Source organism: Geotrypetes seraphini, chromosome 11 (assembly GCF_902459505.1).
Source record: "Geotrypetes seraphini chromosome 11, aGeoSer1.1, whole genome shotgun sequence".
Lineage (NCBI taxonomy): Eukaryota > Metazoa > Chordata > Amphibia > Gymnophiona > Dermophiidae > Geotrypetes > Geotrypetes seraphini.
In genome coordinates this window covers 27,038,183-27,064,160 of record NC_047094.1, presented here as the reverse complement: position 1 = coordinate 27,064,160, position 25,978 = coordinate 27,038,183, and the positions used below count along the sequence as shown (strand labels likewise).

General features: G+C 41.8%; 1 protein-coding gene across 4 annotated transcripts in view; it reads right to left on the bottom strand.

Annotated features, from left to right (window-relative positions):
• DNAH3 (dynein axonemal heavy chain 3) overlaps positions 1 to 25,978 on the bottom strand; it is a 294,020-nt gene that overhangs the window by 73,259 nt on the left and 194,783 nt on the right. For all 4 annotated transcript variants that reach the window (XM_033963933.1, XM_033963934.1, XM_033963935.1 and 1 more), the window contains 6 exons: positions 24,653 to 24,832; positions 24,339 to 24,462; positions 20,876 to 21,032; positions 16,872 to 17,015; positions 6,307 to 6,973; positions 2,302 to 2,467 (listed from right to left, as the gene is read on the bottom strand). In XM_033963933.1, the coding sequence (XP_033819824.1) occupies positions 2,302 to 2,467; positions 6,307 to 6,973; positions 16,872 to 17,015; positions 20,876 to 21,032; positions 24,339 to 24,462; positions 24,653 to 24,832 (1,438 nt within the window). The remainder of the gene's footprint in view (positions 1 to 2,301; positions 2,468 to 6,306; positions 6,974 to 16,871; positions 17,016 to 20,875; positions 21,033 to 24,338; positions 24,463 to 24,652; positions 24,833 to 25,978) is intronic.

Here is a 25,978-nt window from a genome sequence, read left to right as displayed (position 1 = left end):
ATTTTGCCAAATCAGGTGTTCATTTTGGTTGCCTGGAAAGAGAGAGTTCTCTCGAGAAATCTCTTCAAATGACACGATTTGACAGTAGGATATGTGAATAACTGGACTCTACATATGGGCTTATTGGAGTGATTTAAAGAGAAATGGGAAACAAGGTAACTTGGGGACATACCGAAGATTGATTTGAAACGTTGGGTTTCCCTTCAACATCACTTCCTGGCCCCGTGACCTGGCAGTGATTCAGAGGAGAACCAGGCCGGTGCGAGCAACAGGCACTGGTGAAGATCTATAGAAGTATGGGGGTGAAGGATGGCGTGAGCATGGCGTGGTATGGTGGAGAGGTACCAGTACCCCCATCAAGACAGCACCCGCCCCACCTTACTATGTCACTGATCAGTGCAAAACACAGCTGTTTGTCATCTTTCTCATGTGCATTTACATGTTCATGTTACCCCCCTCTTCATAAAGCATCATTAGTTTCCAATACTATAAAGAGTCCAACATAAGATCTTAACTCTGACTCGTTAGGTCCAACACACTACTTCTCCTTCATATTTAGCTTCCCTGATTTCTCGCTATGTCTCTTCTAGAGCCTTATGATCTTTGGATAGGCATCGCTTGACTACTCCCTCTGTCTTTTGCTCAGTATCGGAATCTACACTTCTCCCTCGGTATTCGCAGGGGATAGGCGCAGAGCCGGACCGCGAAGTGTGAAAAAACGCGAATAACTTCTTGTCCGGCTCTGATCCAGCCCCGCCTCCCTCCCGCCTTCCCCCAGGCATCCCAGCCTTACCTGGTGGTCTAGTGGGCTTTCGGGGCAGGAGCAAACTTCCTACGCTCCTGCCCCGTGCAGATCGCCCATAGGAAATGACTGCCGTGAGTTCCCGTAGTCTCTAGAGACTACGACGGGAGCTCACGGCAGCCATTTCCTATTGGCGATCTACACGGGGCAGGAGTGTAGGAAGATTGCTCCTGCCACGAAAGCCCACTAGACCACCAGGTAAGGAGTAATCTATAGCGCTACTAGACATTTTAAGTCCTGTAGGGAGGCGGGAAGGCCCTAAACTATGCTTTTTTTTTCCTCCCCCCCAAAAAAAACTCACAGATAATCGACACCGCGAACCTCGAAACCGCAAATAGGGAGGGGGAAGTGTACCAGGCGATCAACTTTTTTCCGTAGAGTTCCTTACCTCTGGAATTCACTCCCACTTTTTCTTATATTAGAGCAATCCTATAAGAAATGTAGGGCGGTCTTAAAAACTTATCTGTTTACTAAAGTGTTCCCAGGATATTTTTCTGATTTTATCTGAGTGGGTGTTTATTGTTGTTTAGGTTTTTCCTATCCAGAATATAGGTATTCTTTTCCCATTATACTAAAATTTTTATTGTAAATCGCTTTGATTTAGCATGAAAGGCAGTATATAAAGTACTGAATAAACTATACACTAATACTTAAAAGTACCATTACAGAGCAGAAGAACCAAGTATATCTGATAAATGCTGGGCCAAATTTTCCTTAGTTATACAATACAGTCAATATTTTTATACTGCCTATATTATTTTTAGAGTCCTAATTCCTTATTTTCTCTCAAGACAGTTGAGATCACAAGACCAACACTTGTTGGCCATTCCTTCGTTAAAAGTTATCAATATGAGGCGTCACACTATTTTCTCAATAACCGCTCCCCAGTCTTGGAATGACCTCCCATTATTTATTAAAGAGAAAAAGAATTTGGATAAATTCAAGACCAAACTTAAGAGTTTTCTTTTTATAGATGCTTTTAATGAATAAACTTAAAGATTCCGTCTCTTTTTATCTTATATTTTATTACAAACTATATTTGTTTTCCCTCCTACTGTTTTTTCCCTAAACATATTTCAACTAAATATTGATTGTAATCCATTAATAATTTTCCCTTTGTTTTGATATTATATGTATAGGTTAAACTATGTATAGGAATGTTTATATTTGTGATTTTAATTTGACATGACTTGTGTTTGTTTGATTTGTTACCTGTACTTGATTATCTAAAAACTGTACATCGCCTAGAAATTGTAATAGGCGATTAATCAAATTATATAATAAACTTGGAAATTTATATAATAAACTTGGTTTACACAAATTTTATAATTAAAAAAAAAAAAGTACTGTCAAATTTTACAAAATTACAGGTAAAGTATTTCAACATTCTGGTGCCTTCCCTTAAATTGTCTGTGGCATATTGTTTTCAATCTGAAATTAGAAACCACAGGAAACTCCACTTTATTAATGGGAGAAAAGAAAAGAAGAGGAAAATTTACTCTTTTCGAACGTCATCATCCAGTTCCACATCCTCCAGAAACTTGTTGGCAACCATTTCAAGAGCATCTGTAGGCCAGGATTGGAACCAATCAATTGTGCAACAATTTATGAGGGACGGGAACATACGCAATCGATTACGGAATGCATCACCAATAGGACTCATTGCTAAAAAAGAATTAAAACAATGTTAATTTATTATTTGTTAACTAAAACTTGACATACTGCAAGCAAATCAAAGCAGTTTACAAAAAGATAAAATCATGAGGGGAAGAAAGCAAAATGGGAAAGAAGGAAAGCATGCAAGGAAGAATGAGGAGAAAAGAAATAATTAAAGATCAAACAAAAGTATCAAAAATGAGTAAAAGAAACTTATACCCTTGATTATAAAGCCAGGTGTTTACTGCTTCTTAACATTTTTGGTAGGAAGAGTCTAAGGGGCTCATAATCCCCCCCAAAAAAAACCAACGTCTAAAAAGTAGCCTAAATGGCTACTTGGACGATCAAAAGCTTGATCATACAAGTACCCATAATCAAAGCTGGTTTTAGACGTATCTAAAACCAGCTTAGGCCTTCCCCCTGCCTCTAAACGCACAGAGAGAAAAGAGGCGTTTTTAGAGGAGGGGAAAGGGCAGGCGTTGGGCGGGAGGTGGGCCAACCTACACCTAGGCATACAGCAGGTATAACCAAAACATTTGACAGGTTGCCTAGTCGGTACTTATACGTTTTGACTTAGACCACGTCAAAACAGGTATAAGTGCCAAAAAAGGAGCCGCTGAGCTGATGGCGGCTGACGCGATCAGCTCAGCGGCCCGGCAATCTACCCATCCCCCACTGCAACCATCGGGGCAGGAGAGATGGGCCATCTCCCCTGCCGCAATAGCAATACCACCAAGTGCCGTCAAACACGGCACTTGGGATCGCTAAAGCGGCAGGAGAGATGACCCATCTCTCCTGCAGCGATCCACCCCTCGAATCGGGCCAAGAGAGAGTCCAAGCCCTCCTGGCCCCACCGAGTACGATCGGGGCAAGAGGGAGCCCAAGCCCTCTTGCCCCGCAGCACCCTGACCTTCCCCAACTTGATGGGGCAAGAGGGAGCCCAAGCCCTCTTGCCCCACGATCCCCAAACCCCTCCCTCAGGCCGAATCCGTTGGGGCCAGGAGGGAGCCCAAGCCCTCTTGGCCCGGCGATCTCCCCCCTCCCCCCACCACACAATCCAGCCAGGAGGGAGCCCAAGCCCTCCTGGCCTGCGACCCCCTCTAACCCCCAACCCCCACTAAAATATGGGCAAGAGGGATCCCAGGCCCACCTGCCCTTGACGCAACCCCCCCAATGACCGCCCCCTCGAACCCCCGACCGGCCCCCCTGCTGACCCGCGACACCCCCCGCCAACCCTCCGACCCCCCCATACCCACCCCCCTTCCCCGTACCTCAAAAAATGATGGCCGGACGGACGGGTGCCAAGCCCGCCCGTCCGGCAGGCCAGCCAGTGTAGGAATGGGGCCGGATTGGCCCAGGCGGCTCAAACCCTGCCCACAGGTGGGGCCTGAGGTGCCTGGGCCAACCAGAATAGGTCCACAAAAGGTTAATCTATAGAGCAAAAAACCATCTAATTCGGTGGTTTAATCAAAATGAAGGAAAAGATCTCAGACTTGCCACTCCAAAGATCATAATAATATCATCCAAAAAGGAATTGTGGCGTGGTTATCTTTCATTGATCAAAAAACCTTCATATTTATTATTATAATTTGACTTAATTTGTCAATATTCAGTAGATATAAAAATTTTTTATGTTTTTAAACCATTCCACAGGTAATAATTATTTTTTTATATATAGTTTTCTTTAAAAATATAAATTATTTTTTGTTTATTTTTTAAATTTAAAGAACTGTGCAAACAAGCAAATATCAAAGCTGTGCAAATAACAATTGTTAAGTGGCTAGTGCATTAGTTAGTCTAACACTTGTTATTTGCACAGCTTTGATATTTGCTTGTTTGCACAGTTCTTTAAATTTAAAAAATCAACAAAAAAATAATTTATATTTTTAAAGAAAACTATATATAAAAAAATAATTATTACCTGTGAAATGGTTTAAAAACATAAAATGTTTTATATCTACTGAATATTGACAAATTAAGTCAAATTATAATAATAAATATGAAGGTTTTTTGATCAATGAAAGATAAGCACACCACAATTCCTTTTTTGGATGATATTATTATTATCCTTGGAGTGGCAAGTCTGAGAGCCTTTCCTTCATTTTGATTAAACCACCGAATTAGATGGTTTTTTGCTCTATAGTTTAACCTTTTGTGGATCTATTTATTAGTGGTTAATTTTTTCTCTTCTTTTGTATTATTTTTGATTCACCAACCAGAATAGGCCCAGGAGCCTTAGGCTCCTCCTGTGGGCGGGGCCTTAAGCAATGGGCCGGGTTGGGACCATGTGCCTAAGGTCCCGCCCACAGGAGGGGCCTAAGGCTCCCAGGCCTGCTCTGGTTGTCCCAGGCACCTCAGGCCCCACCTGTGGGCGGGGTTTGAGCCGCCTGGGCCAATCTTGCCCCATTCTTACGCTGGCTGGCCTGCCGGATGGGCAGGCTTGGCACCCGTCTGTCCAGTCAACATTTTTTGAGGTACGGGGAAGAGGGGTGGGGGTGGGGGGGGTCATTGGGTCGGCGGGGGGATCGCGGGTCGGCGTGGGGGGCCGGTCGGGGGTTCGGTCATTGGGAGGGTTGCGTCGAGGGCAGGAGGGCCTGGGATCCCTTCTGCCCATATTTTAGTGGGGGGTGGGGGTTAGAGGGGATCACAGGTCAGGAGGGCTTGGGCTCCCTCCTGGCTGGATTGTGTTGTGTGGAGGGGTGGGGGATAGAGGGGGTCGCGGGGCAGGAGGGCTTGGGCTCCCTCCTGGATGGATCGTGTGGTGGGGGGAGGGGTGGGAGATCGCCGGGCCAGGAGGGCTTGGGCTCCCTCCTGGTCCCAACGGATTCGGCCTGGGGGTTTGGGGATCACGGGGCAAGAGGGCTTGGGCTCCCTCTTACCCCGATGTCGTGGGGGGGGGGGGTGGATTCTGTAACCGGTGTTGTTTTTGACAAACACTGGTTACAGAATCCAGCTTTTAGGCGAAGGACTGGCTCCTCCTTCGCCTAAAAGCCCTTGTTTTGGATGTATGGGGCTTAGGCTTTTTTTTAGGTTGATTATATGGTATAAGTTTGGACGTAGTGGTGGTCTGGGCATTTTAAACAGCTGAACGTAGAGGCAGGCCATTATCAAAAAAAACTTCCTTTTGGACGTTTTTTTGATAATGGACATTTTCCCTGCTTCTACTTTCAACGTTTAAGGCCTTAGGCCAAAAGGGGACTTAGACGGTTTTTTTGATTATGCCCCTCCACATATAGTTCCATAAGCAAGGAATTCCATAAGGAAGGATTTAAATAACCAAGGGCCAAATCTCTGCTTGCGTTCCAATGCATGCAAGAATTTGAAGGAAGAGTAAGCAAAGCAGATTGTGAGGAATGAATAGTACAAGCAGTATAAAGGATTAAGGCCCCGTTTATAAAGCTGCAGTAGAGGTTTCTACCATGGATCGGTGAGGTAATGCTTAGATGCTCATAGTAATTCTATGAGTGTTGGAGCATTTAATAATAATAATAATAATAATAATTTTATTTCTTATATACTGCTATACCAGAAGTTCAAAGCGCTAACCCATGGTAGAAACCCATGGTAGAAACCTCTACCATGTCTTTGTAAAAGCCAGTATAAGTGATTGGCTAAATAGTCGGGCAAAGCAGTGTAAAAACATTCATACTTTGTAACTGAAACAAGCAGAAACTGGTAACCAGTGTTCTGCTTTTAGAAGGGGGAATGATTTTATCTGTGAGCATAATATAAAATCTTGACCACAGTAGTTTGAGTCACCTGAAGACGCACACGTGAATATGGCAGAAGTCCATTAAATAGAGCATTACAATGAATTTCAGGCAATAAAATTATTCTACTGTTCTCACCCAAGACAATATGCAAATTTGCTTTCACCCTTTCAATAAAGAAATTGTACATCGCCAGAGGAGTAGCTTCTATTTTTTTGCCTTCTGTCCTCGCCGCTGCCTGCATTTTTTCCACAATGTCGGCCTTTTCGTCTGCTGGAAAAATGTTAGGTACATCTCCTGTATTTAAAAGCATATTAATGTCTTCAACAAATGACTCATCCTTAATTTGATTATCATTAAATAGAAAAGATGTGCTTTTTGCAGCCACTCCTGCTTGAAGCATGACTCGTTTCACGTCGTCTCTCCATTCGTTGGCTGTGTAGCTCTTTGTGATTTCAATCTGAAAGAGCTCAAATGAGTTCATGAAGGTGGCCAGCTTGGTAGCGCTTTGTCGCCCACTCCCGCCGATACCCACCAACAGCAAATGGCCATTATCTTGTTTCAAGACTCTGCAGATTCTCGATATATGTTCTATGGCAAATTTGAACATAACCAAGGACATTGGTGCCTTGCTGATATTGTTAAATTCTTCAAGGTAGTATTCCATTACAGATGTAAGCTGTTTTAAGTCGGTGATTTCATCATAAATTTTTGGGTAACTTTCTGGTTTGAGGTAGTCTCCAAAAAAGAGGCTGCGGATATTATCATCAGTAACTTTTCCAGTAGGTGTCAAGTGACTTAATACCTAGTGAAAAAATAATTACTGATATATCAATTTTAATCTCTAGACAAAAAAAGAAAGGTTATAATTTTTTTTTCAGAACAACCCAAACTTAACAACCAGCACTTTAAAGATATGACTCTTGAAACATAATTAGAACACAAGCGTAATAAAGAGCAATATGCTATCTAGCTTTGGTTCAGGTCTCATACATTTCCAAAGGCAAAATTTCTATCTTTGTCCCCCAAATGTACTTCCCAATTTTACGTTTAAACCTTTTATTAATGACATATTCCCCTTTTATTAAGCTGTGATAGCGGTTATTAGCGCAGGGAGCTGCGCTGAATGCTCTGTGCTGCTCCCGACGCTCATAATGAGCATTCAACGCGGCTCCCTGTGCTAAAAAAACGTTATCGCGGTTTAGTATAAGGGGGGAGGATAGAGACATAACAAGTGCAAAACAATGGTACAATAGCGGCCAAAAGGATCCTCCAACAGTTATCAAGTCAACAAAACTTTTCAATTTTCTCCCCCCTAAAATCAAATAGCCCCCCCTAACCCCTCCTACAACCAAAGTACTTCCCAATTTTAAAAACAAAAAATGGTCTAATGTCTCCCAATAACCTAAGCCCAGACCAAGTTTAGTTGAGCTGGTTCTTGTCTTTCAGAAGTAATAAAGGGGGCATACATACAGTATAAAGACAAACCAGAGTAACACATCAATACAATTAGGCAAACTTCTCTTCATATTAAGCCATGGCTAAAAATAATAATAATAATAAAGTTTTTTTGTATACCACCCAACCGATAGTTCTGGGTGGTTCACATCAAGAGAACTGTAACATTTCAGTGAAGATACAAAATCAGAAAATACAACAAAAAATTATCGTACAAATTTATCAGACAGGTAAATTTTCATCAACTTTCTAAATATGTAATAAGATTGTGAGTGAGCAAGCAAGGAACACTTCCAATAATTCATTTTTCCAGCTTGAAAAGCCAGTATCTTATCCAAGAAACTTTTAAAGTGGCAGGCTTTTGGAGTAGGATACATCAACATACCTGAATTTCTTGTATTCTTATTTGACATGAATAAATATGTTGGTAGTAGACCAAAGAGTGCTTTAAAACAAATGCAACCAAATTGAAAGATAACTCTGGCTTTCAAAGGAAGCCAGTGAAGCTGCAAATAGAAAGGACTTACATGGTCAGACTTTCTCAAGCCGAAAATCAAACGTACTGCTGCATTTGGTTTGTTGGTGCACCTTAAAAAATTTGGGAGCTCTTTTACTAAACCGCATTAAGTACTTTAATGCCTGGTTTACCCCATGCTAATTGCTAGCACAGAGCCGCACAGGCTTTGCGGTATTTTAGCAGTTAGCACTCAGTACACTGGGTGCAGTGGTGGGTGGGGGGAGTGGCGGGGCGGTCCACCCCAGGTGCCAGCACCCATCCTCCTCTCTGCCCCCACCACTCCTTCCTGACACCCCCCCCCCGCCGCGCACATGCGCCCATTCCCTTCCCTCGTACCTCTTTAATTTTCCCAGTTCGAACGGCATCACGAACGTGCTGCCCGCATCGGTGTCTGCTCTCTCTGATGTCACTTATGGGTCCCACACATAGGAAGGGACGTCAGAAGGAAAAATTAAAAAGGTATGGGGAAGGGAAGGGAGCCACTCATCCTTGCTACGCCACTGACTGGGTGTTGGTTTTTTTTTGTGTGTCAGGGTACAAGGCATGGGCAGAGAGTGGTCATGGAAGACATGTGGCAGCCGAAGCATTGCACTTACCATACGCTAACTGCCTAAAGCAGAGTTAATGTGGGACCACTTACTGCCGCCTAAGTGCTTCCTCATTAACCAGGAACAAGTATTACATGTTAATCTGAATGTGAATACATAAGCTACAATTTACAAAATAGTGGGAATGCCCCAAGTAAAAACTGCATTAACTCTTCAACTACCACACGGGAAAATTCCACTTTATTGTGGTTTAGTAAAAGGGCTCCTAAGTGTGCACTAACGTGATTTAGCACACGCTAACCAATGTGCATTAAATCAATTTGGGCTTATTCAAATGCTATCAAAAACAAAGCAGCAAAAGAAAACCCAGCAGTTCCACAGTGAATGGAGAAACCAAAACAAAGATGTTCTTGATGCAGGGTTTTATTTAGTCTGTATTGAAAATATAGAAACAATCCACATATGCATAAAGCGATCCAACATGGTCTGTGTTTCGATGAATACGTCTTCCTCAGGGGTCCTAATGTTTATTATTGGATCAAAAAACGTGCAGCCCCGCTTTAAACCCGCGGGCTCGTACTGCAGGGAAGGCTGCTAATACTGATTTCTGCTAGATGCAGCATAATTGGAAGTCAGGGAGCCAACAGGCACTGCTCCCCCCCCCGCCCCAGGGTTTCTTCAGCCCCTGGAACAGGCAGCGAGGGCAGGGCAGCAATGGAGCAGGAGAGTCGGTAAAGAGGTGTGCGACTGGTCCCCAGCAGTCATTTTAGGAGATGATCGGCCAGCCCAGTCGGATCAAGAATTCTGGGCTGTGAATCGCTGCCTTCCCCACTTTTGAATGTCCCTCCCCTCATTTGCATGTGCGGATCGGAGGATGGTTGGCAGAGAGGTAAGTGAATTGGGCCAGAGGGGAATTTGGTCGCTAAGGGATCGCAAACTGATCGGTAGTACACGATCAGTTTGCTTTGTGAATCTAGCCCTTATTCTTTAATTTACCTTCTACCTGAATAGCACAAACAAGCACTCCCGCAGAATTCAGCTGTTCGCCTTCCCCTCCCTAAAACTATGTCACTCCAAAAGATTCCTCGACAAAACCTTCGCATTCCAAGCTGCCAAACTGAACCCATGGCTAGCCCAAATGATCCTTGAGGTCCCCACCTACCTCAGGTTTAGAAAATCACTCAAAACTCACCTAGTCCATAGACAAGACCCCTAACACCCCTCTTCAATGAACCATAACCTCCTCCTTCCCCCTCCACCACACTACCCAGCCTACTCACCACAACCCTCTCCCCCCTGACCTACTCTTCCCTTCTCTTGCTAACCTCAACTACTTCGTTGCTTCCAACTTTGTTCAATTGTTGTGAACCACTTGTAATTTTTTGATAAACAAATGTGAACCGCCTAGAACTCCCTGGGTATGGCGGTATATAAAAATAAAGTTATTATTATTATTATTTACATTCTTCGTTTTCTAATTAGAGATCCTCTATGTTTACCGTACGCTTTTTTGAATTCCAACACGGTTTTCCTCTCCACCACTTCCCTGGGGAGGGCATTCCAGGCATCTACCACCCTCTCTGAGAAAAATAATTTCCTAACATTGCTCCTGAGTCATCCTCCCTGCAACCTCAAATTATGCCCTCTAGTTTTATCATTTTCTCTTCTCTGGAATAGAATTAAAAGTACTGCATGCCCAGTCACTTGCACCTGCTTTGCTGCGGGTAGATTTTATTGCAGGGAAAATTTTAAAATGTCAGGCCCTCTCAATGTAGCTAAAAATGTTTTTCCTCCCCCAATTATTTGCTAAAAGCACCATTCAATAAAGTAGTTTCTCACAACATCTACTATGGAATGAAGTTGTTAAAATGGATTGAATTATATGTACTCCACATTCCTTCAATTAGTGTTTAGTTAAAAGTGTTTTGCCTCATTGAAGGGGAACATTTTTTTGGAAAGTCAATTAACTTGTATAAAGTGCTTATTACTCATGTAAATAGCTTTGAAAATTTACCTCCCCAAGTTCTAGATTTCAAAAATCGGGCCCTTTAGCTAAGCTGTGGAAAAAAGTGACCGTAGCCCACCCTTACGCTAATCTTCCCCACATGTTATTTATCTTTTAGAATTAATATTGGGAGCTTCAGCCCTGACAAAAGTTTTTTGAAACGTGGACAGGTTGGTAGAGGCGCTCCCTTAATCATCTGCTGCTAAAGTAAGCTAAGTATTATTGTTAAGCTGTTAAGCTGATTAATTGAAGAATCAATGAATTATTGAAGAAAGAACAGTATTATACATAAAATTGATAAAAAATAAAAAAATAGAAAAAAAAAATAGTCTACTCTACAACATCAATTGATCCAATGAAGATCGGGTTTTGTGATCTGTTTCACAACCACCACCGGGGCAATTTAGCTCTCTGAGGTTCATTATCAAGTTATATGATTTTAAATTGATTACTAACTGGATTAAAGTACTGGAATTTTGGTTTTGAAGGCCATTTTTACAGCACCCAGAAAATGGTCGAGTTTCTATTTTCTAAATTAATGCTCATGTGCTAATTTTGTCATTAGCGTGCAGAAATTAACAAAGTTTAGCACATGAGCTCTTACCGACACCTATTTTGTAGATGTTAAGGACTCGCGTTCTAATTCTATGCTAATCATTTAGTTATGCTAACTGATCAGCGTAGAAACACTCACTCTCCGCCCCTGATACACCCCCCTGTGGAGAAAATGGAAATATATTTTAGCATGTGGTTTGCACATTCAGATCTCAAACCTACCTCAGAACACCTGAGCGCACCCCACAGTAATCCATTTTAAGCTATGGTAAGGAAAGAGACTTGGGAGTTCTGATCGACAAGCCGATGAAGCCGTCTGCGTAATGTGCAGCGGCAGCAAAAAGGACAAACAGAATGCTAGGAATGATCAAGAAGGGGATCACGAACAGATTGGAGAGGGTTATCATCAGTGTTCCCGCTAAGCTGCGCTGGCCTGCGCTCGCGCACAAAATATTACATCGCAGCGCACAAGTTTCTCTTCACAGCGCACACACGCGTCGCAAAGGTAAGGGGAGGTAAGGTAAGGGGACGCATTGGGGGGATTGCACTTCCCCACAATTGCCATGCTTCGGTTCCTCTTCTTCCTTCCTTCCTCCCCCCCCGCGGGACCCTGCGGCACCATCAACTCTTACTCCCTCTAATGTCGGCCCTGCAGCTCCAGACTTCCTCGCACCTTCTCCCCTCCCCCTTTGGATCGCTATTATTTTAAATGTTATAGCCGCAGAGCTGTATCCATCAGTGGAGATGTCTAACCTCGGCCTGCCCCGGAACTCTTACTGCAGCAGCCGCCCGTCTAGGCAGGAACAGGAAGTCACTGTTGCAGTAAGAGTTCCGGGGCAGGCCGAGGTTAGACATCTCCACTGATGGATACAGCTCCGCGGCTATAACATTTAAAATAATAGCGATCCAAAGGGGGAGGGGAGAAGGTGCGAGGAAGTCTGGAGCTGCAGGGCCGACATTAGAGGGAGTAAGAGTTGATGGTGCCGCAGGGTCCCGCGGGGGGGGGGAGGAAGGAAGGAAGAAGAGGAACCGAAGCATGGCAATTGTGGGGAAGTGCAGAGCTGCAGGGAAGAGTGTTGCGGTACCCAGCTGGAGGGAGAAGGAAGATGAGGGAGGGAATTAAAGGAGATGCCAGGGCTTGGAGCGTAGGAGGAAGGTATGCCAGTCTAAGGGAAAAGGAAGGGGGAGATGTGAGAGCATGGAGGGGGAGCGAAAGATGGAAGAAAAGGAAAGGAGAGAGATGCCAGAGAATCAGGGAAGGGGAGATACCAGACTATGAGGAGAGGTGTGGGAGAGGGAAGGCGAGGAGAGAGATGCCAGACCAATGGGGTGAAAGGAGAGATGGAAGGGGGAGGCATACAGTTTCTGGAAGGGGCATAGAAGGAGAGAAGATGCCATATAGGGGAAGAGAGACGGCAGACAGTGGATGGAAGGAAGAGAGTTACAAGAAGATGAGGAAAGGAGAAACCACAGAAGACAAAGGTAGAAAAAAATTTCTATTTATTTATTGCTTTAGGAGACATGTGTCACTGTTTCTGTGAAGCATTGTATGCAGAGTCCAGCTTCTTGCTGGTTCAATTTAACCTTTGTCTATGTATTTTTATTTTATCCCCCCTTTTACAAAACTGTGAAGCGTTTTTAGCACCAGCCTTGGTGGTAGCAGCTCTGATGCTCAGAATTTTATGAGCATCAGAGCTGTTACCTCCGTAGCTAAAATCCACACTACAGTTTTGTAAAAGAGGGAGGGGTTAGTTTGTGATTACATATTCCTTACTAGGCGAAGGTGTTTTCTGTGTTCTGTGTGTTTCTGTTAGGATTGACGGTGTAGGATTGATCTGTGCTGGTCTGGCTTGTTTAGTTTTACAATGGGTGTATTGATGTACTGCTCACTGCAATATGTAAGATGCTGCCTTTTCCTAGGTACTCATGTGTGACGTGTGGTTTGTTACTAAAAATCATGTTTTTCTTACAGATGGGGGGGGGTGCCAAAAAATGATGGGCCCCGGATGTTACATATGCTAGGTACGCCACTGTATGTAAAGATACCAGAAAGCTGGCGTAGCAAAAACTTCTAAGTTTTGAGTATTTAACCCTCCCACAATCTCACGGGCACTCGTTTCAAGTTTATTGAGATTTTGATTTAAACGCAATATCAAATATTTTCAATGCGTATAACAAAAATAAATTTGGGGAAATAAATAAAACCATTTGAACCAGTGTTCCCGCTAAGCTGCGCTGGCGCACAAAATATTACATCGCAGCGCACACGTTTCTCGTCACAGCGCACAATCGGAAGAGGCGTACGGCAGATGGCAGGGCGGCGAGAGGAGAATCGGGCGAGTTGGCTCATAACTTGCTGGCGCCCGATATTTTTGGCTCACGGTGAAAAAAGTTTGCTCACAACACCCGCCCGCTTAGAGGGAACACTGGTTATCATGCCACTGTACCGGGCCATGGTGCGCCCTCACCTGGAGTACTGCGTCCAGCACTGGTCGCCGTACATGAAGAAGGACACGGTACTACTCGAAAGGGTCCAGAGAAGAGCGACTAAGATGGTTAAGGGGCTGGAGGAGTTGCCGTACAGCGAAAGATTAGAGAAACTGGGCCTCTTCTCCCTCGAACAGAGGAGATTGAGAGGGGACATAATCGAAACATTCAAGGTACTGAAGGGAATAGACTTAGTAGATAAGGGCAGGTTGTTCACCCTCTCCAAGGTAGGGAGAACAAGAGGGCACTCTCTAAAATTGATAGGGGATAGATTCCGTACGAACGTAAGGAAGTTCTTCTTCACCCAGAGAATGGTAGAAAGCTGGAACATTCTTCCGGAGTCTGTTATAGGGGAAAACACCCTCCAGGGATTCAAGACCAAGTTAGACAAGTTCCTGCTGAACCAGAACGTACGCAGGTAGGGCTAGTCTCAGATAGGGTGCTGGTCTTTGACCAGAGGGCCGCCGCGTGAGCGGACTGCTGGGCACGATGGACCACGGGTCTGACCCAGCAGCGGAAAGTCTTATGTTCTTATCACAGCTTAGTAAAAAGAGCCCTAAGCCCCTAAACTGGATATCACTTAGAGATAATGCCATTACTCCACCTCTTCTGTTGTCCTATCTGGCCTGATGAAATAGTTAACATCCTGGGGAAACAATTCTGCTAGTAGTCTGTAGGTCATCAGGTCTCCATTACAAAAAGGAATAATTTGAGAAGTGTACAGTCTGTACATTAAGATGATGTACTTGTTTTTCCTACATTAATTAATTCTGATTCTAAAAAAATTGTTGCCCATTAATTTCAGTATGACCTTCGTAAAAGTATCCATCTCTTTAATAACCATTTTAAATTAAATTAGCTCTAACATTAATAATTTTTATTATAGTTCTCATTATAGGCACCTTACAGTCTAATGTTTGCTGAAGAAAACATTCATCACTTTTCTAAATCTGGATTATTATCTTCATTGTCCCTTTTTATGCATGCTATAGTAACCTTTTCCTAATATAATTCCTCCCTCAGTCTACTCCCTTCCCCCCCTATGTTTTTAGGCTTAGACCAATACATCTCACCACAAAAATGATGATGGAGAAGAGGCAGGAAAAGTAATGGAAGCATTACTGAAGGAAAAGATGGGGAATTTCATGGAGTCCAATGGGTTACAAGATCTGAGGCAACATGGTTTTACCAAAGGTAAATCATACCAAACGAATTTGACTGAATTCTTCGACTAGGAGACCAGAGAATTGTATTGAGGACATGTGATAGCTGTAATCTAATTAGATTTCAGCAATGCCTTTGACACAATTCCTCATAAGAGGCTTTCAAATAAACTTAAGAGGCTTAAGTTACAACCCAAAGTGGTGAACTGGATTAGAAACGAGATGACAGACAGATGCCAGAGAGGGTGGTCAATAGAATTCACTCGGAAGAAGGAAAGGTGAATAGTGGAGTGCCCAATATATTTGTGAGCGACATTACCGAAGGGTTAAAAGGTAATGTTTGCTTTTTTCAGATGATAGCAAGATTTGTAACAGGGTAGACACCTCAGAAGGAGTGGAAAACATGAAGAGAATCTGCAAAAGTAAGAAGAATAGTCTAATGTTCAGCAGTTAAAAGATAATGCAAAACAGTGCAGAGCGATGCATTTGCAGAGTAGAAATCCAAGGGAACTGTTTGTCCTAGGGCAGTGGTCTCAAACTCAACCCCTTTGCAGGGCCACATTTTGGATTCGTAGGTACTTGGAGGGCCTCAGGAAAAAGAGTTAATGTCTTATTAAAGAAATGACATTTTTGCAAGAGGTAAAACTCTTTACAGTTATAAATCTTTCCTTTTGGCTCAGTCTTAATAATAATATTGTCATTTATAGCTAAAGAGACATTTGATTGAGAAACTGTTTTATTTTACTTTTGTGATTATGATAAACATACCGAGGGCCTCAAAATAGTACCTGGCACTGTCCTAGGGTGTAGAGGCTGATATGCACAGATAAGGAGAGGGACCTTGGGGTGATAGTGTCGGAGAATCTGAAGGCAATAAAAGTGTGTGACAAAGTGATGGCTATATCCAGAAGAATGCTAGGCTGCATAGCAAGAGGCATAATAACCAGCAAAAGGAAGGAGGTGTTGATGTCCCTGGACAAGTCATTGATGAGGCCTCACCTGGAGTATTGTGTTCAGTTTTGGAGGCTGTATCTTGCTAAGGATGTAAAAAGATTTGAAGCGGTCCAGAGGTTTCGGTGCCTCCATTGTAGCACTTTAACATTTCAACAGGAGGCAGAGAAGATCATGTGGGGTTGTCAGCTTTTCAGCAGTGTGGTAGACAGAGAGGATCATATTCAAGGTGTCAGCCTCAGTACTCACACCAGACTTTATCTTCAAGGTTTGGGAGAGTAGGAGAATCTGGTTGGCTAGATTTAGATCTACTAGTGCAGCACTTAGATTTAGCCAGCTAGCTAAAAGCTAGTACAGTACTGAAATCAGTACTGCCTACCTGACTTTCTACTCTGACCTAATCCTACCCCGGGCCACCCAGAAACTGAGAAGCTAAATTTAGTCACTTAGTAAAACTTAGGCAGCTAAGTTAAACCAAAGGCTTAAGTCTTTACCTATATCCCTTTGAAAACAATGGATCACATAAGAACATAAGAAATGCCGCTGCTGGGTCAGACCAGTGGTCCACCATGCCCAGCAGTCCGCTCACCTGGCGGCCCTTTGGTCAAAGACCAGCACCGTAACTGAGACTAGCTCTACCAGCGCACATCCCTGTTCAGCAGGAACTTGCCTAACTTTGTCTTGAATAGGGGTGTTTTCCCCTATGACAGACTCCGGGAGAGCGTTCCAGTTTTCCACTACTCTTTGGGTGAAGAAGAACTTCCTTATGTTTGTACGGAATCTATCCCCTTTCAACTTTAAAGAGTGCTCTCTCGTTCTCCCTACCTTGGACAGGGTGAACAACCTGTCCTTATCTACTAAGCTAAACAGTGGAGTGGGCTGAGTGGAAAGTTTGGAAACATGAAAGGAGTCATCGATAAAGGTAGGCCTCCTCACTGGATCATAATCATGTTTCAGCAAGGCAGCAGATGTGTTTGAGTGTAACCAATAATAAAAACAATTTAAACTATCCAACATACCTTATCGATGCTCTGTTTGAAGCAATTAGATATTGTTTCTTTTACCATCTGAAAGAACACCTGTCTGTCCTCATCATCAATTAAACGATCGTAGAAGACACGATACACTTCATGAATCCAAAGTCTGATCAACTTATCTCCATCCTAAAAGATACATCAATGTACACAAATCATTTTGGAAACTAGAACCTAACACAGCTGGTTAAAAAAAATCTTTTTTCCATGTGCTAAGAAATCTGATCATTAGAGTAACTAGCCAATGGTCCCCATACTTTTTTAAAATTATGAATATTCCCTTGTTGTAACGCTATCATTTTTTCCATCTTATATATGTGGCAAATTGAATTCCACCAAAATGTGTAATTTAATTTAGTATAATCTTTCCAATTTTGAGTAATTTGTTGTATAGCGACCCCTGTCAATATTAATAATAACTTATTATTATTTGCAGAAATCGGACTCTGAGTTCTCATTGCTGTACCGAATAATATAGTGTCATATGAGAGTCCTACATGGTTTTCTAATAATAATAATAATATTTGGGGTTATGGAGGGTAATGCATTTTATATGGAAATAGGAATATTGATAAAAAGGGGGGATATTTATTTTATATTGTAAGAGTATTTCAATGTAATTCAAGTGTTATGAGATAATTGTCTTTTATTATGTATTTTCACTTGATGTAAGAAATGAAAATGAATAAAGATTTACAAAAAAATATATATATATATATTTTTAACTGAAAAAGTATAACAGCAAATAGATTTGTGAGAGTTGCTGATATGTAAAATGGCACAATTTCTTTCCTCTCTTTCCAGTTTTGCTCAGGAAAATAAAAGTCAGCAGCATATCTTTGCAAGTGTCCTGCTGAACAAATGCGATTTTTCCCTATTCGCGGGCCGGCTCTGCTATATTAGTATTCCATATTGATCTAATGGTTCCTTTTTTTCAATCTAATTATGTAAACCAAATCAAGCTCCTATTTCTAGGAGATGATTCAGTATATAAGTCTAAGACTTAGATTACATTAAATTCTGGCATATTGGATCTTGCGGATTGTCTGCCCTGTTTCCTTGGACCTGCATCCTATTCTATAACATGTGTGCCTAAATTTCATGGTGCGCATCTCCAGAGGACACGTAGCCATGGGAAGGGCATGGTCAGATCAGGGACCTTCCCAGATTTCAGGCACGGTGTTATAGAAAACTTGCATTAGTTGGACAAAACATTTATACCTGCTTTTGGCAGATGTAAATGCTTGCATGGAAAATGCGCACTAAGCTAGTATTCTAGAAAGGCAGAGCACCCTTTACATAACATAAAATCACATTTGTATGCCACAAAACCTTGCAGTTCTATGAGGTTTAACAAATTAAGAAGACTGAACCAACCTACTGACAGCATCAACTGACCTCAAGGCTTTCCGCAAAGAAATCAAGACCCTACTATTCAAGAAATTCACCCAAACGTCCTAATCCCTTCCTTTTCCCCTCTCTCCCCCTCTTAGAATCTACTCATCAAAATTGCTTTAGACCTTACGCCTTAATTGTAATTTGTATTTCTCTTCCTGGAAATGTCCAGTTATCGTTCTGATGTAATCCGCTTAGAACTGAAAGGTACAGGCGGAATATAAGCCAGTAATGTAATGTAATGATTAACAAGTCAATTCTCCAGGATTTTTGCAAATGAACTGATTTTAACAATTTTCTAAAATGCATATAAGATGAAGAAAGATAATAGTCCGCGAAATTCTGTATCCCAACTAGCTGCTTGATAAAGGGATTGAGGGGTACAGATAAGAGCAGTGGAAGGTTTAGAGATAACTGTAGAGGTAGGCAATAAAAACTGTAGAGGTAGGCAATAAAATTAGTCAGGGACCGCTGACCAGGCAATATGCCTGATGGGCCGCCGCGTGAGCGGACCGCTGGGCTGGATGGACCTCTGGTCTGCCCCAGCGGAGGCGACTACTTATGTACTTATGTACTTATGATAAGACAGTAATATTTGTAAAAATTTCTCTTATTAACAACCATAAGCAGAAGGGAAAACAAACAATGTAGTGGCTCGCAGTGAGCGATTGGGATTGATGAATGTAAATTGATCAACTAAATAATTGGGTGTGTAACCATGCAAGGCCTTACAACACGTGGTTCCAAACTTGAAAAACACCCTAGCCTCCACTGGCAACCAATGAAGTGCTTTATAATAAGGTGTAACATGATCTGTTTTCTTCAAATTAAAAATTAAACACAATGGCAGTGTTTTGTACAATACGTAATCTTTTTACGATAACCTGCCAGATGTACTATATTGCAATAGTCCAAAATACTCAACACTAAAGATTGTACCAATAACCAGAATGAAGTAGTGTTGAAGTATGATCTCATTGCTTGTAGTTTCCATAATATAAAGAAGCTTTTTCAAACTAGAACATCAATGTGATCACTCACTTTACGGATCATCCTGGCACCTAGCTGTAGGCACCATTTATTGAATCTACTCCTCACTATGTATATGGCTGGTAGATTTTGCATAGCTGGCTTTCTACATGTGAAAATACAAACAATGGGAAAAGTCTTATAAACACAATTGTCTCCAATATGTGTAAAATACACTACGCAAGAAAGCTCTCAGACGCCTGCGTTGATTACTCACAGGAGTTTAAATCAGCTTTAAGCAGGTAAATGGTATCTTTCATTGAGCTTCATGCGTGCTATATTTTCAATTAATTTTAGTTTTATAATCAAATTCTTATATATGTAGTGCTTAATAGCATCGATATAGATAACGACAGAGACCAGCATTTATCTTAAAGCCTGTCAACCGGTTCTTCTGTCATGCACACTTGTATCTATTACAATTTAACATATAGAGACTAGTCTCTTATATGTTGAATTGTAATAGCAGCTTTAACAAGTTGTCTTGATTCTTGTAGCTGGAATGTAGACCCCCGAAGAAGCCAATAAATTGACGAAACGGGTCCCATTGGGCCGTGAACAAGGCTACAAGTGGGCATGACAGAAGAACCAGCTGACAGACTTTAAGATAAGTGCTGGTCTCTGTCGTTATCAATATCGATGCTATTAAGCACTACATATATAAGAATTTGATTATAAAACTAAAATTAATTGAAAATATAGCCACATGAAGCTCAATGAAAGATACCATTTACCTGCTTAAAGCTGATTTAAATTCCTGTGAGTAATCAACGCAGGCGTCTGAGAGCTTTTTTGCGTAGTGTATTTTACACATATTGGAGACAATTGTGTTTAAAAGTCCTATTTTCTAATGTGAAAACAGGTTTACATGTACAATGCCTTTCTAACCCCACCACCTCTCTTTTACTAAGCTGCTGTAGAGGTTTCTACTGTGATCGAGGGCAGTGTTCTTCAACCACCGGTCCATGGACCAGTGCCGGTCCACAGAAATTTCCTGCCAGTCCACAGTGCATCAGGCCCAAAACTGTGTTCTTCAACTGCCGGTCTACGGTTCGATCAATGCATTGTTAATAAGATGATATTGTGTGTATATATGAAAAATGAATGGAAAAAATAGTGTTACACTTAGGACTATGGGGGCAGGGTCTGGGGTGGTGATTGGGTAGAGATGGGCGGGGTCTGGCCCACGACTTAGCCCAGTGTTCTTTAACCACCAATCTGCAGACTGATGCTGGTGCACAAAATAATTATTTTATATCTGCCGGTCCTTTGGTTTAAAAAGGTTGAAGAACACTGATCTAGGGTGCTAAATGCTTTGCCACTCATAGACTTCCTATCAACGTTGAAACATTCAGCACCCCAGGCCATGGTAGAAACTTCTACTGTGGCTTAGTAAAAGAAGGCCTAAAATTTTTATCCATATCTTCAGATTGGATGGTCTAACAATCATTGACCTGTTAATGGACATCAATTTGTTTGTAATTTTAGCTATAAAATATTATGTTATGCTATAAAATATTATTCATACTGGTCGTTAACATACATCAAATGGTGCAGTACAATACCTGCAAATGGGTGTGTGGGCACAACAGCACACCTCGTACAACACGAGAGAAATCTCGAAGATTAAAGACATAATGGGATTTTGATGGAGTAGGAAGAAAGTTCTCTACAGCAGTTTTGTATATAACCATTGTGGCTTGTATCATTAGCGTGCTTGTTCTAAAAAAATCAGAATTATATTAAAATTATAATGTATTATAAATGTAAAATAACTGAAAACTCTGAGCATGCATGTGGTAGCATATACAGTAGGAGCAGCCATTTTACATTTTGAAAAAATGAATGGTACAGAGCCAACAGCTTCCATGTGGAGATGCTGACACATCTGGAAGTGGTGATTTTGCCGCTTTCACGTGTAGCTGCCCAGTTTTACAAACCTACTTGTTTAAGTGTCACCATTTAAATAGGGAGGTCATCCATTTTGACATAGTTTAATTTTTAAGGCAGAAATGTAAAAGCCAATATGGATATACTTCCTTATACACTTGTATTCTTTTTGTGTAGTATGGATCTCCACATATTTATATTCCGCCTTAACCCAAAGCGTTTCAAAATAAACATACACAAAAAAATACATAACAATAGCAATTGCAATTACGAAACAAAACAATAAAAACTGTGGAAGGTGAATGAAAAGAATCCAATCCAATCCTTAGGTTTGAGAACATTCTCATTAAGGCTTTACAAGACATCAAGGTATCAAAATACATCAGCCGAAATAAATCTAATTTCTTCATACCAAGATAAAAGCTTGGGCAAAAAAATGGGTCTTCAATAATTTTTTTAAACTGTAATAAATTCCCACAGAATCTCAAAATGCCAGTAAGGGCATTCCATAAATCAGGCCCAGCAGTAGAAAAGCATGAATTTCTAGTACTTACATATTTTACTATGTACCTTTTGCTGGTATCAAGCAACAAACAGTTCTCAGATCTCAGAGCTCTCATTGGTTTATATACTGTCAAAGATTTAGCCAAATAATGTGGCGGGTATTGTAAATAGAAACAAACTAGCATACCACTACAACCAAAAAGTGCATCACACTACACCGGCCTCAGAACTGGAGCCTACGCATAATACAGTGGTGCCTTGCATAACGGACGCCTCGCACAGTGAACGCTGCGCATAACGAACTTTTTGTCTTGCTCCCTATAACGAACTTCGTTTCACACAACGAAGTCGCCCGAGGGGCCCGGGGGGGGCGGAACTACTCTCGCCGCTTCCTAATGTGAGCCGGGAACAGCAGCACCCTCCACCTTACCTTAGATGCCGAGTTTTCCGGCTTTCTTTTTCAGCCAGCCACACACTTTCAAAGAGCAGCACATGCGCGCATGCTCTGTTGTTCAATCTTCTCCTCTGACGCAACCGGAAACCGGAAGTTGCAGGAGAAGAGAACATTGATCAACTTCAGCAGCTGCGCGTGCACAGCTTTTTGAAAGCGTGCGGCTGGGTGAAAAAGAAAGCTGGCAAACTCTGCATATAAGGTGAGGTGGAGGGAGGGAAATGTAGGGCTGCAGAACGAATTATTTTGTTTTACATGTATTCTTATGGGAAAACGCGTTTCACACAACGAACGTTTCACATAACAAACTTGCTCCTGGAACGGATTAAGTTCGTTGTGTGAGGCACCACTGTACTTTTATCACAAACTCGAGTGATCAGCGTAGCAGCTTTGCTCCTTGCTCCAATCATTGACCGCCTGGGCCTAATCCTATACTCGTATAAACTTTAATAACTTAATTCTTTAATATTACTTATAGAAAAAAAAAAATTTTTTTAAATCTTTTTTATATCATTTTAAAATATGCCTCCATATCTTTGCAATTTTATCCACATTGTATTAATATGCGTATATGCACTTCTCCAGGATTTGAAAAAATTGACAAGCTACTTATCTTAAACAGCGCTCGTCTCTGGATGTACTTTTCAAGCAGTGCTCATGTATTGCACATGCCGATGCGGCCAGCGTTTCGCGGACTCACTGCTTGTCCGCTGCTTCAGGGCCAGCACTGCGGCATCCAATTATCACTCAATTCCACCGTCAAATTTTTCAAACGGTGGAATTGAGTGATAATTGGATGCCGCAGTGCTGGCCCTGAAGCAGCGGACATGCAGTGAGTCCGTGAAACGCTGGCCGCGTCGGCATGTGCAATACATGAGCAGTGTGATGCACTTTTTGGTTGTAGTGGTATGCTAGTTTGTTTCTATTTTTGGATCACTACCACTTGGGGTATTGTAAATACCCTGCTGGACAAGTGTCAGAATTTTAAATTGTATCTGAAAACGTATCATAGTAACATAGTAGATGACGGTAGATAAAGACTCGAATGCTCCATCCAATCTGCCCAACCTGATTCAATTTAATTTTTTCTTCTTAGCTATTTCTGGGCAAGAATCCAAATCTCTACCCGGTACTGTGCTTGGGTTCCATCTGCCAAAATCTCCGTCAAAACCTATTCCAGCCCATTTACACCCTCCCAGCCATTGAAGCCCTCTCCAGCCCATTCTCCCCCTAACAGCCATATACAGACCATGCAAGGCTGCCCAGTAGTGACCTTAGTTCAAAATGTAATATTATTTTCAGATTCTAGATCCTCTGTGTTCATCCCACATTTCTTTGAACTCAGTCACCGTTTTCCTCTCCACCATCTCTCTCGGGAGCGCATTCCAGTTATCCACCACCCTCTCCGCAAAGTATCAGTAACCAATGTAATTTTTTCAAAATTGGAGAAATGTGGTCATATCGGGACATAATCAGAAAAATAATATAGAATACTGCTAATACTGGACAATACACATCAGTATTGCAAGCCCAACAAACTTGAAGGGCTATGGCCTCAGAATCGGAGCCTACACACAGCAGTGAATCACAAACTGGGATGATCCGCGTAGTTATACAGCTCCTGCTCCAATCATTGGCCAGTATTTAAATTTTTTTAAAACTTTTTTTTAAAGCAATTCAATAAAGCTAAAACCCTTTCAACTTTAAAGGGATACTGTGTATACCTAATAGCCAGGATTTGAAAAAAAGTTAGACCAAAAAGACTTATCTCAATGCTTGACTTGTCTTTACAACATAATCGGTCACTAGTGTCTGTTGGCCAACAGGAGCTGTATAACTACGCGGATCATCCCAGTTTATGATTCACTGCTGTGCGTAGGCTCCGATTCTGAGGCCATAGCCCTTCAAGTTTGTTGGGCTTGCAATACCGATGTGTATTGTCCAGTATTAGCAGTATTCTATATTATTTTTCTGATTACGATATATACTGCTGGGGTAACTAGTTTTAAGTCATATCGGGACATACCCATCAAAACCCAAGCAGCCTTATGAAATTAGCTTTTACATGTGTGTGTGTGTGTGATTTACACATGTAAATGGTGATATTTTAATGTGGAAATGATAAATAAAACCTTCTAAAAAAAAGCCATTAAATCTTTGGAAATGAATAATAATACAATTACCTCATAAATGAAATATCAAATCCTTTACTGAAGTGCCAATCAGAAATTGAGCAAAAAATCTTTGTTAAGGTCTCATCATCAAACGCATTGATAGAAACAATATTCAAGTGGCGAGTAAAACGTCCTGCAATTAATATGAAAGATACAGTAATTCACATTTTCCTGTCCAAGATAATTCAGTAATTTTTCAGTCTATCCAAATGCTTTGTTAACCATTCCATAAGATATTGCACATAGTTCACATGATTTTTTTAAAGGCTTGTGGGTACTGGCAATGTCAACCACTCTCTACACAACCATTATAAAGCACTCACCTGTAATATCATTTCTTCCTCCACCTGGTGGACCCATTGCTGAAACAATCAAAACATCCACAATATCTAGTCTGGATGTATCTTTCTTATCATACCAATGACCGTGATCAATCCATTGTCTAAGAAGCTCAATGGGTGGCTGAGCACCATATATCTCTTTTGCTGGCATGTTTAGATCATCTGGAAAAAGAGAAATGTAAAGTACATTTGTTAAAAAATATTACAGCAATTATAGCAGGCCATTATTTCAATTCAATTTATTATTTCTAGTCCACCTTTGTCCAAGGCATATTACAGGAAGTACATATATAAAAAACTAGAAAATAAAATCTCTCGAAAAATGTTTTATTCTGTAACTATTTTAGCAACTATGAAGATCTATAAAAATATTTAAATTTGTCCAACTTTTATAATTTCCTGAAATAAACAAATGGGGAGAGCATGGTTCATAGAATTCTTTACAACCTGTGTGTGTGTGTGTAGGTATACATGTGTTTGTACTTGTATTGCCCGAGTGTGTACTTGTGTGTATCTGCGTTTTCCCTGTCTGTGCCTCAGTGACCCGTCAAATGCACGCAGGACATTGGCGCGCCAACAATTCTGCCCCGACACTTCAGTGACCCATCAAATGCACGCAGGACATTGGCATACCGACAATCCCACCCCAAATGCATGCCGCCCTATTTCCTTTCCTATTGCCTTCCTGTTTGCGCTCTGAAGGGGGGTTTGGGAGGACCCCCTCCCCCACTATACTTGTGCTCCTTTTGAACTCTCCTCGCGCGAACTTGAACCTTTCTCGTTTTCGCTCTGAGGGGTGTGTGGGGGGAACCCTCCCCCCACTACAATCAGGGGGATGCCAACATGCTCTGAATTACATGATTGCCGCAAACCCCTCCCCCCAACTCCACTTACAATTTCACACTGAGAATCCTGCTCCCTTCATGCGTGCACTTGTCAGTGCGAGCATCTGATAGAGCGGAATTATCAGGGCGCAATTGTCCGCCGCGCTATTGACGGTGTACCGTGTGCCTCTGACCTGAGAGAGGGAGAAGAGCAGTAAAAATAGCGTGATTCCCACATATTCAATTCATTTGAAAATAATAATAAAATGAAACCAAAGTGAGATAAAATATAGCGCCATTAAGGGGAGAAAGTAATCAAGCTGTAGCAGGTGATGAGCCTTTACTGATCTTGATTTACCATACTGTACTGCAGGTTGCTGATTCCTTTGGAAGTAGGGCAGAGGCAATGGAATGCCTTTTTGATTAAGGGTGCCCAAGTTTCTCTCTCTGCCCTGTCCTCAATACCAGCTCTACGCCCAATCCT